This window comes from Camelus dromedarius, chromosome 14 (genome assembly GCF_036321535.1).
Source record: "Camelus dromedarius isolate mCamDro1 chromosome 14, mCamDro1.pat, whole genome shotgun sequence".
Taxonomy (NCBI): Eukaryota; Metazoa; Chordata; class Mammalia; order Artiodactyla; family Camelidae; genus Camelus; species Camelus dromedarius.
The window spans coordinates 67,048,508-67,064,888 of record NC_087449.1 but is presented as its reverse complement, the minus strand read 5'-3'; the positions used below and the strand labels follow the sequence as shown (position 1 = coordinate 67,064,888).

At 57.9% G+C, this 16,381-nt stretch overlaps 2 protein-coding genes across 2 annotated transcripts in view; one reads left to right on the top strand and one right to left on the bottom strand.

Annotated features, from left to right (window-relative positions):
• Positions 1 to 6,231: 6,231 nt before the first annotated feature.
• Positions 6,232 to 7,313, bottom strand: HES2 (hes family bHLH transcription factor 2). The gene is made up of 4 exons (XM_010993251.3): positions 7,174 to 7,313; positions 6,984 to 7,079; positions 6,604 to 6,703; positions 6,232 to 6,518 (listed from the first exon to the last, which is right to left on the bottom strand). Exons 1-4 carry the CDS (start codon positions 7,216 to 7,218, stop codon positions 6,232 to 6,234), a joined length of 528 nt encoding a protein of 175 aa, XP_010991553.1. The 5' UTR covers positions 7,219 to 7,313.
• A 4,917-nt stretch (positions 7,314 to 12,230) lies between these two features.
• Positions 12,231 to 16,381, top strand: part of LOC105100265 (espin) — a 30,028-nt gene continuing 25,877 nt past the window's right edge. Inside the window, exons 1-2 of the mRNA XM_064494123.1 lie at positions 12,231 to 12,640; positions 15,678 to 15,871. Coding sequence (XP_064350193.1) covers positions 12,347 to 12,640; positions 15,678 to 15,871 — 488 coding nt within the window. The 5' untranslated portion in view covers positions 12,231 to 12,346. The remainder of the gene's footprint in view (positions 12,641 to 15,677; positions 15,872 to 16,381) is intronic.

The window sequence follows — 16,381 nt, the reverse complement described above, 5'->3', positions numbered from 1 at the left end:
GTGTCCCTCTGCTCCCAGACACTAGGCTAGTAATTAGAGTTAAGTTATGACATAACCCAGCTGGGGAATGTTGGGCCTGATAACAGAGGACAGGGACCAGACCCTAAAGGAGCTGCAGGTTCTAGAGAGAACACTTGGGACTGGATTCGAGGGTGCTGAGTCAAAGCGAGTGGAAAAGGGTTGAGTAAGGGAGATGTATTGCTCTGGAAGCCCCATCCCAGGATACGGGATTTATCGCCCTGGTGTTGAGATGGTGTGATCATGCTGCTAAGGTGGTTCCCAGTAGCCTGCAGGAGACAATGGCCTGAACGAGTGAGACCAACTGTGCTTGAAAGGCTCAGAGAAGGGGCCCTGCTACACTGGACGTACTACATAAAGCTGGGGGAAAGCCCGATGCGCAGGCTTCTCTAAGGATAAACCATTCAGCAAACTAATAGGATGGAAAGGGTGCAGGTGCACCAGCATCACTAAGAAGCAAAGCGGCAGTCAGCAGTCCGAGACGCCATCACAGGGCCGGGATCCCCGTCGTCCCTGGATGACGGATTCCAAACAGCAGAGGCCTGGTGACAGCACTTAACTGTCAGAAGCCAAGAGATCAGAATTATTGTAATAAGTGGCCAAGACAGGGTGGCAGCCAGGGAGACCTGACCCACAGAGAGTTATGGAGACAATGAAGAGAACCTGGTCTCCCGAGGGGCAAAATAGATGGCCAGCCAACAAGGGCACTGCTCAGTCTGTATGATTAAAGGAAACAAATAAACAGTGAAAGGATGGATCATCAGAGACTGCGGCACTGGCCCTGATAGAAAGTAACGATCCCTTGCCGGCCTTCCAGACCTGAGACAGTTTTTGGATCCAGAACCTACTGAAGGAAGGCTGGTTCCGGACCCTGCAACTGGGAGCAAAGGTCTGTAGTGAAGCTTCCCCCGAGTCGTCCCCATAAGAAACGTATGGCACTTGCTTGTATAACTGTACCCCAGGGGAGGTGAGTGTGTGGACAGGATCTGAGTTCACATTGATCCTCGGAGCTCCCAAGTGTCATCACGTGTCCCTCTTAGAGTGGGGACATGGTGGAGGCCAGGTTACAAGTGGATTCTTGGCCCTTTCTGGCTCACAATGGGTCCACTGAGTGTGTGGACACTGTGGTCATTTCTCTAGTCCCCCAGTGTGTAATTGGAATCCAGAGACTTCATGTTTGGCACAGCCCCCACGTTAATTCTGAGACTCACCGTCATGGGGTAGGTCAAGTGTAAAACTTGAAATCGGCAATTTCCTAAAGTTTAGATAATTGCACCTGACCTACAGGAGAACAGTATTGCCACATGTGAATTATAAGAATATAGAATGGTGAGAATCTGTGAGGGTTTTCCACTTGAGTTTTAATTTAAAGAAATGTTTTTCCGAGGAGGTAATTAGGTTTATCTATATATTACTTTTGGTGGATGTACTGAACTCGGGACCTCGTGCATGCTGGGCATGCACTCTGCCACTGAGCTATACCCTCTTCCCCACCACATTTGAGTTTTATTTGCACTGCTCCATCCACATTATAGGACCCTACAGCTTTCTGTAGCTGAGCCTAACACGACAAGGTCGTATTAATGAGGTTGGGAAAATGAAAAACTCAGTACAATATGTTTTTAAGCTGGAATTAAAGAGAAGACAAAGGTAGATAAAACAGATACGAAAAAAATGAGTGAAAGCATAGTGGGAAAATCTGTGTCTCTTAATTGAATACTTCCCATGTCATTCTTTATTTCTTTTTTTTAAATAGAGGCACTCGGCGAGGTAGAATATAGCTCAAGTGGTAGAGCACGTGCTTCGCATACACAGGTCGTGAGCTCAATCCCCAGTACCTCCATCAAAAAATAAGTAAATAAACCTAATTACCTACCCCCCCAAAAAAAGAGTGGGTGAAGGATGCATTACAGCTTCATTTAACTTATCAGTCTGGTTCCTGTGAAAACCAGATGGATCTCGGAGGACAGCCTACCACAGACTCAGCCAAGTGGTAGCCCCAGTTCCAGGCACGGTATCTCTTTATTGTTTGGTGGTAAAATACATAAAACTTTACCATCTCAACCATTTTTAAGCGTGCAGTTCAGTGGCATTTAGAACATTCACATTGTTGTGCAACCATGACCACCATCCATCTCGAGAACTCTTCTTATTTTGCAAAATGGGAACTCTGTACCCACTGCAAGCTAACTCCCCATTCCCCCTGCACAGCCCCTGGCAGTCCCATACTCAGATATGACCTCTCTACTTGAGCAGATTAACCTTGCCTCAGGTATACAGTATGAGGCTATTGACTCAGACAAAGGGAAACAGAACCCCTGGAGGTGGGACCTGGAAATCTGCATTTCACTAGCTTCCCAGTGAGGTGTGAAGGGAGAAAAAATTGCTGTGTATGCTGTAAATGCTTGTGTAAATCTACACCTTGTAATACAGAGCCTGAAACAAATGGAGGGAGCTAACGGAAGGCATTTGTCTTGTTACTATCACTGCAGGGGACCAAGTCCACTCTGGGCAGAGATGGATTCACCTTGAGGCTGATGAGGCTTATGCTTAAATCTGCCCACAAGCAAGGACAGAGTAGTGGAAGGTTCGAGGAGCAGAGGGGAGGCCAGGGTTCTCACCAGGAAGCACTTCTGTGGAAGTGTGTTGGTAAATTGCTTAAGGAGAAACCAAAAGGGATGGGACATCACTCTGCAGGCACCACTAGTTCAAAGTGACTTGTTTTTTCATTCTGAATATATATTCTCCTTTACCCTAAGTCGGTATTCATCATTTTATTTTAGTTTTCTTGCAGAAGACCTCAAAATGTACTCCCCATAAAACCTGCCTCTGATTTCTGAGGTCCAGGATGATTCTTTGTTCTTTAAGAATTTTGTGCTTCCCAAGGTTTTTAAATACACTGAGCACCAAGACAGGTGGCTCTCCAGCCCTTCCTCCACAACAGAACAGCAGTGGGCACATATTCAGCTAGAAATCTCCTTCCTCCACCCCTGGACCAGGGAACCTGTCCCTCATAAAGTGGCATCCAAGGACAAGCCTCTGATCCTTGCTCCCTACTGCCCCCCAGTGGACATTGGGTGACAAGAGACCACGAGTGCACAGAGGGCATGCCCTCTAGTGCATTTCTCACGCTCCTGAAACCATACAGAGTTTTTATTATAGCTGCTTTAAATGCCTGAGGCTTTGCCAGGGCCTCTCAAAACTCAGAGTGAAACTAGTTGCTCACTGGGAATCCTCGGTGGGTGGCTGCCTTCTCCCCAACGTCACATGCCCAGGCAGCTCTCTGCAGGGCGGCCACTCTGGCTGCACAGAGACACACGCACGCACACAGGCACACGCTCAGCACCCTAGAGATTCAGCCACACTGGGAAGGGTGCCAGGCAAGAAGTAAAACCAAGGGAAATAACAATACTGGGGGCCTTAGTTCTCTGGACTGGCTATAGCAAACTGGGGTGTTTTTAAAAAGTAAGTATGGCTGTCTGTTGATGTTTTGAGAAGGAGGGGGCTCCCTGCACACGATGGGGAAGGCCCCCTTTATGCCACCACTGTCCCCAGAGTGGTCACCTCAAAGCATGGTGGGGAGAGTTCTGCAGAGCTGCAGATTTTTCCAGGCGTCCCCGCAGGCTACGTTAATTCTGATCTTGTTCCAAGTAAACCAGTGGAAGACTCATCCTGAGAGTGGGCTTCTCAGGCAGAGCAACTTGTAAATATTTATTAGAGGAGTCCTCCTTGGCAAACTCTTTATTCTCACTCGTGGAAACAAGTTCTCCAAATTAACTAGTGCCGGGGGACAGAGGGGGGCTTGGCCCCAGCCTGAGTCTCCCAGGCATCTCAGTGCTCTGGTTGTCCTTGGGTCACTGGACCATTTCACAGACTGGTTTATGAGACACAGGAGCCTTACCTCCAGCCAAGCATGATAACCAGACAGAGTTAGACTCATCACGGGACCTTTGCAAGGGCTGTCCACTGGGCACTGTGTGAGCCTTGTTAAGGATCATTAAATGCCCCAAAGTGAGGTAGCCTCCCTCCCACAGAGAAAAAGCCCATTCTGCCCTGTGGAGGAAGGTTGCTGGCATCTCTGTTTCACAAGCCCCACTCGGAGTACCAGCTAGGCAATGCCTTCTAGGCAGCTCTCGCACATCCCTGCTGGGAAACTGGCTTTTCACCTTGGGCCCAGAACCTCACCCACCAAGGCATGTCTCAATTCCTTGGCAGGGCCCGGCTCCCCAGAATGCCTGACCCTGTGAGTCACTGGCCTACCTCCACGCCCAGCTCCCTGACTGTTTGTATTCTGGCTTGATTGGGTTCAGGTCAATGAGAATCACATGGCTGGGGACCCAGCTGGGGCTCAGAAAGCAAGAAGTGGCAGATGTGGCTGGAAGGAGGAGAGGGGCCTCTGATTGGCCAGTTCTTACAGAGTTTAAACTCATATGGAAAATTCTTATTTATGGAGACAAGGAGCCTGCCCAGTGGGTGCCCGATGGGAGTCCTTGACCCAAGGAGGAAACTTGAACTCACTTGCTGGGCATGGGCTTATGGGTTACCTGCGCATCCTTCACCCGCTCCTCGCAGCTCAGGAGAGCAGGTTTGCACTCCCAGGAACTGCCCTCCCTGCTCTCCACACCCTCCTCCACACTTGTTCTGGGGAGCACAGGTGCTGGGGGGATGCTATCTCCAGTGATAATGGGGATCTGGGGGAAGGAGTTGAGGCAAAAGCGAAGCTGTCAGGGTTGAGTAGAGTGTGGACAAGCTCGTCACCCGCTCATTAGCTCACGATCTTTATTGAGCACCCCCACGTGCCAAATTCCTCGGGAGACAAAGAGGTACACTCAGCCCGAGCCCTGCCCTCCAGGAGCTTACAGTCCAGCCAACTGGACCCAGACAGGCAGTAGGACAGCACACCTCACTGGGGGCTCACCCTGTTGTCCTAACATTGACTTCTTCAGTCAGGCCCACAGCTTCCCCACCTCCTGCCATGTGAATCAGCTCCTAGGTCATCATGGGTTTATGTAGCATAGTTCAATTTAGTGACACCCCCTCTCCACCCCTATCAGCTCTGTCGTTGCGGCCCCAGTGGCCTGGTCCCTCGCACAGGCTATTGGACTGGGGACTGGGGAGAGGACCCCCACAACCTCCCACAAGTGCTCAGAGTATCCCCAAGAGATGGTGGGAACACAACTGTGGGGGGGAGCCCAGGCACTCCGCCTTCTCTTGGGCCCCCACTGCTGGGTTCTGCAGGCCCCTCCCTGAGTCCTCAAAGGCTTTCTGGCTTCCGTGGGTAAGAAAGAAACAACTTCAGAACAAGTTGCTTCCAGGAACCTGTCCTGACAGTAACAGAGAGCAGTTTGAAAGCGGAAACAAGGAAAGGTGATTCCTCTCTAACCTGCTGTCATCCCATGACTTTCTGCTGCTCCAGGACACAGGCCCTGCTCACCTCACATTGGCACCAGCTCTGGGCTGGCGCCGGCCCTTCGAGGCTTCCAGCCTCCTTGAGGCCACAGGGCACCCTCATTCTTGTCCAACCCCTTCCTCACATCCCAACACCACCTGGCCTGGTGTGTGGTACACAGGTGTTAACTTACTGTTTGGGGAAATAAATCCTTCCCAAGACTACCTAAGGAAGCCCCTGCCCCCAGGGACACAGAGCCCTGGCTGCATCCTGTCCTTTCAATTAGAAGCTGTAGGCGGGAGAGCCCAGGAGTGGAGGTCAAGGCTCCCCAGCCCACAGGGTCCCTCAGGCCACTGCTGCTGTATGTCCAGAGGTTCCCAGGCTGAGCTGGTGAGGAGGCAGGCCCAAGCAGGGCTGGGAGAGCAGTGGCCAGATGGCTGCACCTGGCTCAGGCAAGCTCCTGGCCCAGCCCTTTGGCTGCTGCCAGCGCCGGGGCAGGTGTGTCGGCTGCCTGGGCAGCTGTCTCTGGAGTTCTTCCACCAACTTGGGATGGGGGTGTCTTACTCCCCCTGCAGCCACCTGCCCCTTTACCTCCAGTCCAGACGTCCCCAAGGTGGAGCTGAGGCTGGGTCTCTCCCCTTATTTCCTGAGCCCCCATGGATTTCAGTCTGCCACATGGATCACCAAAATCGGGGTCTGGCCTGATTGTAGGTACCAGGCTGCTCCTTCGTGATGGGAACCGCAGTCGCCACCCAGAGCTTCCTCAGTCTCTCCAGCACTCCAGGTCCCTCGCAGTCAGCAGGGTCCGTGGATCGGCCAGGGGGCTACCAGGGCCGCCAGAGGCCAGAGCCGCAGGGAGGCGCAGGCGGTAAGGGTGCAGGCGCGGGCGCGGGAGGCGGGGAGCGCGCGGGCGCGGGAGGAGAAGAGAGCGCGGGCGGGCCGCAAGAGTCCCCCGCGGAAACGCCGTCGGGGGTGGCTGCTGCCGCCCTCTGGCGCAGGTGCTCCAGCAGGCGAGTGCTCACGGCGGGCTCCAGGACGCGGCAGGCGAGTAGCACGCGTGCCAGGCGCGCCAGGCAGGCTTGGTAGCCCTCTCGGTAGCTATCGCAGGGCGCTGCGGGACGGAGAGTGGCATGAGGTGCGGGGTGACGTGCAGGGCGCGGAGCCAGGCGGCGGTAGGGTGGGGCCGGGGCACTCACTTGGCGCTGCCATCGGGCAGGAGGACGCAGGCAGCTCCTGCAGGAAGCGCACGGTCATTTCCAGGATGTCCGCCTTCTCCAGCTTTGAGTAGCGAGAGCTCTGCGCCCGGCCAGGCAGGAGAGGGACAGAGAGACGGACAGACAAGACAGACCTCTGGCAGGCCGCCGTGAGCACCGCGCTCTTGCCAGGAGCTGAGTGCTGGGCGCGTGGTGGCCCGGGAGAGGTCGGCTCCTCCGAGCCTGTCCCACCCGGGCTCAGACTTGGGCGCCGCTCAGAGTACCCTCGTTGGCTCCTCGCTCACGGACATCTCGGCCCGTCATGCCTTTTTGCTCGGAGCCCCTGGATACCCCCACCCCCGCCCAGTGCGCCCGGCACTCACCTCCCTGCCCAGGAGCGGCAGGATGAGCCCCTTGAGCTGGCTCAGGCTCGCGTTGATGTGCGCGCGGCGGCGCTTCTCCAGAAGCGGCTTCAGTCTCTGCAGGAGGGAGCGAGGGTCCAGGTTACTCGGGTCGAAGTCCAGGCCCCTGCCCCGACCTCTTTGCCCCCCATTACCAGTCCTCGGCTCCTACCTTGCGCAGCTCTGCCGGGTCCCTTGCCCTCCGAGGCAGCCCCATGCTCGGCGGGAAAGTGGCAGCGCTGCAGGGCCCGCCCGTGGGAGATCTGTGCCCCGCCGGACACCGAGCAGAGACCCAGGCCGGGAGGGTGGTCTGTTGCGGGGCCCTAGCGGTCGCCAGTGGTGTGCGTGCCACGCCCGAGGCCAGGCTTTAAGGAAGCAGCGGCGACCGCCCCGCCCCGTCCCGCCCCGTGGAGTCAAGCCGCCTATGGGTCCCACCTCCCGCCTTTGTCCCTGTGCGGGATGGAGGTGGGAGGGGGAATGACGGAGCCCCTGGGATCCCGGTCTAGGCCGTCGCGTCCCATCTGCAGCAGGGTCGCGGACCCAGGGTCCCCCCTACCTGAGCACTTGCAAGGGTGTGTGTAGGCGCCATCAAAACCATTGCTGCCCTGACCCCGCATGCAGGAGGGGCGCGGGTGGGGCCACGTCTTGCCTCGCTCAGGCAGCGGTCCCTCCTGGTCCAATGCCGCCCTTCTTCCCTTATTCGGGATCAGTACCTCCTCTATGCCCCGACCTAGGACTGTGCGAGGGACCCAGCAGCGGCAGGACCCCCAAGGTCCAGGCCTCAGGGAAGTGCCATTCCGTTTTCTAGTAGGGACTCGCCCCACCAGTTGTTCTGCGGGGCTGAAGGGGAAACAGAGGCCCAGAAAGAGGTCTCAACTTGCTCCGGCCTAACCGCTGGAAACTGTCCAGGCAAGACTAGGGCCCCCCGATCGCTCCATAGAATGCTCCGGACCTCGCCGAGTTAGGTTCCTCGGTCCTCGGTTTTGAATGGGGAAACTGAGGTCCAGGGAAGAGGAGGCAACCCAGGAGCCCTCGGAGCCCATTTGCATTTCACTGGCTCCAGCTCCGGTTCCCACTCGCCAGGCAGTCGGAGCCCACGTGACAGGCGGGGAGGGGCGGTCCTGGGTGCCGGTTCTTCGCTGCACTCCTCAGGCCCCAGCGGCCCTTCGGGACCGCCTCCGCGCCCGCCTCCGCGCCGCGTGGCCGTTGCTGCAGCAAACTGGCTGGGCGTCCCCCGTCCATCTGCTCGGGGCTGCCCTCCCTCAACCGGCTGGCCAAGCAACGGCCAGCCCGATGGCTCGCAGGGCGGACTGCCGGGCGGACCCACGGACCGATGACAGGCTGCACCCACCTAGCCCGGCCTGGAGGAGGAACCACTGGGCGGAGCCAATTGGCGCTGTCCTGGGTGCTGGACGGGGCCGCGCCCCATGCCGCACAAACCCCATCTCCGCTCCCCACCCTCGCCGCTCGCCTTAAGTTCCCCGGCCGCGTGCTCCCTGAGCTGGGCCTGAGAAGACCAGCGTGCCTGTCAGGAAGGGGCTCGGAGCAGCCCGGCAAGGGGGGCACTCACCACCGATATCTGTCTGGCCACCATTTATGGAGAACGCGCTAGATACCAAGCATAGTTTGGTCCTCACCTTCATTAACCCCTACAACAATCCTAATCATGAGAATAAGTCATTCAACACATTTGGTGGAGCAGGGCCTGGGGATGCCTGAGCCACTGTTTCCTCAAATCATTGAGCTCAGAGTACCTATGGACAGCCCTCTACAAGGTAATTAATTATTCTTTAGGGGCTGCAAAAAAGGACTTCGTGGATCACTCACTGATACTCCACATATCCCCCCAATGCTACCCCTCGCCACACACACTGGCTCCTCCAGCTCTGTGCCCACAGCCCACCTGTACCAATGTCTGCATGCTTGCTGAGAGACCCTGACATTAGCTCCTGGGGGAAGCATCTGGGGAGGAAGCTTCTTGCTAGAACATCCTCCCCCACCCATGCCTGTGGACCACCGTTTGAAGACTGGAGGGCAAGGGAGCAAATTCCATTTTCAGCGCCAGTTACCCCAGATTTTAAATATCTCCTCCATTCTCCCATTGTTGTTCCCTTCAACCAAAGGATTCTGGGGGTTTTGCTGGTAACCTGGAGGAAGGAGTCATTTATAACCAAGGGAAATTAGCTAAGGCAACTGAGTGGACAGGGTGTGGGGGTGTAGGCTTTAGAGAAGCTGGGGCTACTCAGGGTACAGTGGGAACACACCCCACCTGGGTCCCTGCCCTTGAGTGGGGGGAGAGGTCTGAACAGGTGCTTTCGACACAACTGAGATGGGCAGATGGCCTGATTCCAGCAGAGGGATGAGAGGAAGCCTTAGGGGGAGGGAGTCCCTAAGCTGACATCTGGAGAGTGGGAGATATTGGGGTGCCCTGGGCAGAGGGAACTTCAGGTGCAGAGGGAAGAAGAACAATGTCAGCCCCTGTGAGCATCAGCCCCTGGGCTTTGCCCCTTTTTATTTGTGTTACCTCAGGCAAGATACATTAAAAAACAAAACCAAACAACAAACAACAACAAAAGAACACTTCCCTGTATCTCAGTTTCCCCAGCTGTAAAATGGGAATAGTGTTGTACCTCTCTCATAGCATCCCTGTGGGATTGAATATGCAGGTGGAGCTTGGCATAGTGCCTGGTAAGCAATAGGGCTTCCAACCTCCTGCTGGCGTGGGTTCTCTCCAGCTGCTGGGCAGGACTTGGTGGACCCAGCCCAGCCCAGAAAGGACAGGGAAGGCCTGGATCTCAGCCTGAGTTTGAGTGGCAGCCTGAAAGGAGTCCGAAAAGATAGTCAGCAAAGTTGGGTACTCACATGTGACTATTAGGGAGATGTCCAGACTGGCAGTGGGTGGGGCTCAGGGATGCCTCTTCTGCCTTGCCCAAGGCCATAGCAGCAGTTCATCACCCAAAATGACAAAACCATGTGACAGAGGACGGTGTCCAGGACCAGGTAGAGCCGCCTCAGGAGTGGAGGACATGACTTGCAGGGATTTTTTTCATGGAGGAGGCACAGGCGAGGGGCCTTCAAGATAAGCCATTTTAGCTTTCTGTCCTCATAAAAGAGAAAGCACCCTCTGTTCCCACCCAGCAGAAAACATGCACAAACCCAAGGTATACATGAAGGGAAGGGGCCCCAGCCCCAAGTTAGTGGTTAGGATGGTGCGATCCTGAAAGTCACAAACCCCAGTCAGGAGAGGGCTGGCCTGAAGTGTTGGGCAGGCTGTAGCCCCCGCTGCTGGCCCTAAAATAAACGTGCACCATAGCCAAAGGTCTGTTTGATGCTTTCAAAGCAGCACCGCTCCAGCCCCTCCAAGTCCTCTCTTCCTCAGGAGCAGGGATGCCTCAGACTTTCATGCACAGCTCGGTCTCTCCATTCTTGTCAATGGAGGTCAAGGTGATGGTGGCAAAATGCCCTTCTGGCCAGGATTTAAACCTCCATCTCATCATAATACGTTTCTCAGGGACCAGATCAGTGAATTCCCAAGAGACGTTGCCATCTACCAAGTGAAACCTGCCACCTTTGTCTGCTTCTGACATTGCAGGAGCCTGGGTAAAGTCCTGCACAAGATCTTGGGTGGTAAGAACTCTATAGAACTCCTCTGGTGATGTCAGGAAGGTTTCTCTAAGGGTGACCCTACAAGTGGGAATTTCAACACCATCGGGTCTTGCCTCACAAGCCTCGGGGTACACCTGCTGCTGGGTGGGTTAGGGGAGGGCCCCTCCAGCAGACCCCAAGAGCCAGCCCAAGTGCAGCTACACGTCTCATGAGGGAGCAAGGCGAGTCTGACCCAGTGATAGTGACCTGGCCACTCATTCCCTTTTAAAAAGGTGCCATGGAGCACAGGAGGCCATTGCACATGGTGCCACCAGGTGGCAGTCCCAGGGAATTATATCTGTGGTAGCCCCAGAGTCCCAGGCTAGGACTCCCGCTGTTCCTGGAAGCACTTCCCTCTACCACATTTCCAGCTCCATCCTGTGCCTGCCCGCTAGGTGCTGGGTAAAACAGCCCAGGGCAGAGCCCTCAAAGGGCTCCAGTGGGGAGGTGGGGGTGTGACGGGGAAAGAAAGGACACAGGGTGTTTCAAGATTGCAGGATGTGCTGACTGTTCTCCCACAGCTCCACAGCCCCCATCTTCTAGTCTCTTCCTCCTGTCCAGTGGGCTGTGCCTCCTTCCAGCTCCCACGAAGGGCTTCTGGCCAAGCAGGCTGTGTGGTTTGGTGCACGTATGTTCTCCTGGCTGGCTGCCCTCCCAGGGCGCTCCTGCACCCTCAGGGAGGGGTCCTGGCCCTGCTTTCATGGTGACTGCTCTGGGATCTCTCCATTGCCCCCCAGCCCTTGCATGGCTTCCCTGTCTCTCGATTTGGCAGCCCCAGGCTCTCAAGCTCACAGTTGATTCTCTCACCCCAGACAGCAGCTCTGGGTGCTCTCTGAGCCCAAGGTCTCTAGAGCTAGAAACCAGTGTCTACCAGGCACCCCTGTCCTTTCCCCTTCTCTCCCTCTCTCCCACAGGGAGACTCTGAGGGCAGTTCTTGGAGTCTGGAGGGACCCAGGAGGACTGAGGGTCCAGCACCCGTCCCACCAGCCAGCGCATAGACCCAGAGCCCCTCAGGGACTTCTTAGACCTGTTCCTGGTGTACCACCTTTGCCCTGGAAGTCTCCCGTGCCTGGAAACGCCTTCGTCCACGCCTTTGGATAAAGCCCAGCCCTCAGCACCTCCTCGGGTGGACGGCTCCCTGACTACCCACGTAGCGCGTACAACTCATTCCCTGTCTCCCCGTTTTCCTGTTCTGATCACACTTGTCACTCTCCGGAATTGTGGTAATTATTTGCTGGCTTGTGTCCCCAAAGCCTGAAACTGACACTGAGTTGATGAATGAATTAATCGAGGGGCTCGGCTCGCCAGCGCCCGGATGGCTCTCGAATTCGAACCCAGTCTGGCCACTCTGCTGGGCTCCATTTTGACGGGAGGTAGATTAGGAGAGAAGTCCTTGGGCGCACAGCCTCTGTCGCCCGAGCCCGAGTCCGGCCCTCGGCGCGGAGGGGGCGGGGCGGAGGCGGCCAGGGGGCGGGCCCGAGGCTTAAGCCCGGCTCTGCTGGGCCGCGGGCCCCAGAGCGCAGCGGAGGCGGAGCGGGGCGGGCGAGGCAGCGCGGGGCAGAGGCCTGGCCGGCAGCCGCTCCGCCTCCCGACCCGCGGGCCCCGACGGCCGAGCCGCGGGCTCTCCCGGTGCCCGAGGACGGGCGCATGGCCGCCCGGGGAAGGCGCTGAGCGCGGGTCGCCTCGCCGCGGGCGGCACCATGGCCCTGGAGCAGGCGCTGCAGGCGGCGCGGCAGGGCGAGCTGGACGTGCTGAGGTCCCTGCACGCCGCCGGCCTGCTGGGGCCCTCGCTGCGCGACCCGCTGGACGCGCTGCCGGTGCACCACGCGGCCCGCGCCGGCAAGCTGCACTGTCTGCGCTTCCTGGTGGAGGAGGCCGCCCTGCCCGCCGCGGCCCGCGCGCGCAACGGCGCCACGCCGGCCCACGACGCCGCCGCCACCGGCCACCTCGCCTGCCTGCAGTGGCTGCTCTCGCAGGGTGGCTGTGGAGTGCAGGTGAGTCCGTGCCGCTCACTGGGCGTCCAGGGACTTCCTCCCCAGAAGAGTTCTGGCCTGGAGCCCCTGGTGGGGTTGGGCACCTCCCAACTGAGTCTGCTTTGGAGCCCCCTCCAAGGGACTAGGGGGATGGATGGGCTCCCCGGGTGGAGAGAACCAGGGCAGATGCTCTGGCAAATGCTGGCGGCTACCTAGAAGAGCACCTGTGTGATGGGAAACCAGAAGGAAGTTGGGCTCAACTGGGATAGTATTTAAGCTGGAGAGGAGGGAGGGGGACACAGTGATCCTGGGAGTCCTGGAGAGTGGGTGGGGGAACAAAGAGCCTGGGCAGCAGAATCAGAAGCCCATGTCCTCCAAGATCAGGTCTGGGAAGGGGTGGGGCACACAGTCCTACCGCCCACCCAGGCTGCGTTGCATGTGTCTCTAAGGTCAGGGGGTGGGCTCGGGGTGGAGGGCTTGGTAAACGTGAGGCCTCCCCAGGACCTGAGCTGACCCCAGGACATCAGTGCTTCCTGGCCTCACAGCTTCTTCAGCCCAGCCTGAGCATTTTTCTGCCCCGAGACCCTACCTGGTCTCACCCAGTGGCCACCAGGCTGGTGCCAGGAGGAGGAGGCAGCTCAGGCCCTGATATGTAGCTCAGTCCTGCTGGAAATCGAGCATCCAGCAGGTGCTAGGCCTGGAGATTCAGGTATGCTTCTGATCTCCTGGAACTGCCAGTCCACTGGGTCGATGGACAGCAAACCCACAGGCTAGAAAGTAAACCAGGTGCTGCTAGGCCAGGAGGGGAGCGTCAGGAAGCTGCTTGGGCAAGGTGGTCAGGGAAGGCCCCTCTGAGGAGTGACCTCTGAAGGGAGCCTTGGCTGACGGGAAGGAACTGGCCCAGTGATGACCAGTGAATTCTGAGCGCAGGGAGCAAGAATTGCAAACCAGGACACTTTGTCCTGTGTTAGGGACGGCAGGGAGGCAGGCATGTTTGGAGTGGGGCGAGGGAGGAGAAGCCAGCAGAGCCAGGTCCTAGAGGGTCTCGCAGGCTGGGGTTAGATATTTGCGTGATATTTTGGTTGTAGGGGATAATCAATGGAGGGAGGAACCAGAAATGATTTTCCATTTAGCAAGACCACTGCGTTAACTGGATATAGACAGAGAGGAGGCAGGGGCGCCTCTGAGCGGGCTAGCTGGGCCAGAAGGCTGGCCAGGCCCCCCATCCCACCCTTCCTGGGAAATGGCCCAGCCCCTAATCCCCTGCCTGGCTCTGTTATCGGGAGTTCCTGGCATTTGGTCCATGCCCACTCTTTTGGGAGGTGGCATGCCTCCCTGATCCTGGTGTCCAGCCTTGGCCGGAAGCCTCCCCAGCCACTGGAGAGGAGGTGGAGGAGCAGGTGGCCTTGTGCTCAGCTTATCAAGTCTCCACCCTCTAGCCCTGGCAGGCTTGGGTGCTGGGGGCGGAAGTGTGTGTGTAGGGGGAGGATGACCTCGATCTGGGGCCCTGCTGAGCCCAGAGAGATAAGCAGCTTTAGGGTGCCGGCCACAGCATGTGAGGCTCCCAGGGCCTCTGGGACAGGCTATAGGCCTGTGCCACCCCCACCCAGAGGCCTAGAGCTGCCAGGACCCCTGGAGTCCCAGACCCACAGTCCACGAGGCCGGTGGGAAACAAGGGCCTTTCTCAAGAGCTGGGGCTCAGGGCATATTTCACTGTGGTCCTGTCTGGGTCACTTCTGGCCAGCCTTGTCCTCTGGGCTCAGGAGGACAGATTAAACCAGTCTTCCAGTCTCCCCTGGGCGTCCCATGCACAGAGGAGTCTCAGCATCGTCCTCCACTTCCTATGGGCTGTTTACTCTGCCTCCTCTTCTTCCCTGACTCCGTTCCAGCCAGTCTGTTTGCCCCCCACCCCATAGTCTGACCATGACTTCCCAGTCGTGCCCCTGGGCTCTGTGGGCTCTGTTCCCTCTGTCCTCTCTTTTCCTTTCACTTTTCTTAGAGGAGTCTCAGAGGCTCTCCTGCTGCTGCGATTCACCTGCCTTAGGCTCAGGGTCTCTCCAGCTCCCACTGCCTTGGCCGCACCTGTTCCCATGGTGCCCTTTCTCTGGGCAGTGCTCCCCTTCACTGATCCTAGTAAACCCAGAGCACCTCTCACTGCTGCCCCATCCACTTCCCCATGCCCTTGCCCAGCTCCCTGCCCACCCCTCCGACATCCCACGTGCTTGGTGTTGGCAGCTTGTTCTGTTCTAGAACCGGTGCCCACTCTCCCAAGCTCACCAACCTCTGGGTCCTGACTTCTGGGTTCTCAGTGACACTCCTCCTTGGCCTGCAAGTCACCTGGGCAGCATTTGCCAACCCCCTCCCACAACAGACACACACCTTGGTGGTCGTTCAGCACTTCTGGGCCCAAACCATCAGCCCCTGCCCTTTGGGGTCCCTGGGAAAGGGATTTTGCCCTAGTCCCTCCTAGGGGCTTCTCTAGCCCACACCTACCACCACTGGCTGATTGCCCAGCCCTGCCCACAAGTACCCAGAAGCTTCCTTCTCTACATGCAAGAACACAGCCTGTTCCCTGGGGTGGGGAGCAGGGAGTCTGCTCGGGGTGGGGCAGTTCTCTGCACTGAGGTTGGATTGTTGGATGTACACCAACCTGGAGGCCTCCTCCCCTGGGGAGGGGGAGAGGGAGGAGGCAGGTTTGGATGCAGGGGGTGCCCCCCACAACCCTGATAGCAGCCCCAACAGGCCACCCTTCCTGGCCCAGCAACTCCTTCAAGCATTCCCTGAGCACCTGGGTGGCAGGTGCTCCTGCTGGGACAATGACAAGGGTGCCATGTCCTGAAAGCTTGCTGTGTGCAGGCACCTCACCGTCGTGACCTGCAGGCCTCAGGAAGCCCAGCGTGAACGGCATGGTGCTGCCGCTGTGGACTGAGGTTCAAAGACGGCCGGTTAGATGCCCGAGCACAGAGCTGCCCCGGTGGCTGGTGGGAGGCAGGAAGTGGTCTGAGCGAGGAATGGGGGCAGGACTAGGCTTTAGGACTAACGGGCTCCCCTCCCACAGGACAGAGACAATTCTGGTGCCACAGTCCTGCATCTGGCTGCCCGCTTCGGCCACCCTGAGGTGGTGAACTGGCTGCTGTGTCACGGCGGTGGGGACCCCACCGTGGCCACAGACACAGGCGCCCTACCTGTTCACTACGCCGCCGCCAAAGGAGACTTCCCCTCCCTGAGGCTTCTCATCGGGCACCACCCTGAGTAAGGACACTCCTCTTCAGGGGGGGCTCTGGGTGGGGTGGGCTGTGACTCTGGGGGCTGCCTGAAGTCAGCCGTGCCCCTCCAGCATTCCAGGGGGAGGACTGCTTCTGGACCATCTCTGTGGCCAGGGGCCTGGCCAGGGACAGCTCCTACTCAAGCTGAAATTTCTCACCTTCTGGCTGGCTGCCTACAGCCACTGGCCCCGGAGCCCTGCAAGCAGGCGCTCCCCCAGCAGGCAGGTGCACCTATGAGGGCTGGGCACACAGGCCGAGATCACTGCCTCCCCTCCAGGATGCTCACTGGCCTGCAGCCGGCTGCTCTCCCTAGCTCTGGCCTGTGCTAATTTGCACGACTGTTCTAAATGGGGGGTAGGGGTGAAGAGAGGGGAGCATCTCCTAGACCCCTAGTCCAGAAGGAGGAGGAGTCAGTTATGAAGCAGTGAAGGGAGAGGGCTGCCTCCCGGACCTCCTCCCCTCCTCCCGACCCCACAGCCCCTGGCCTGTCAGAGAG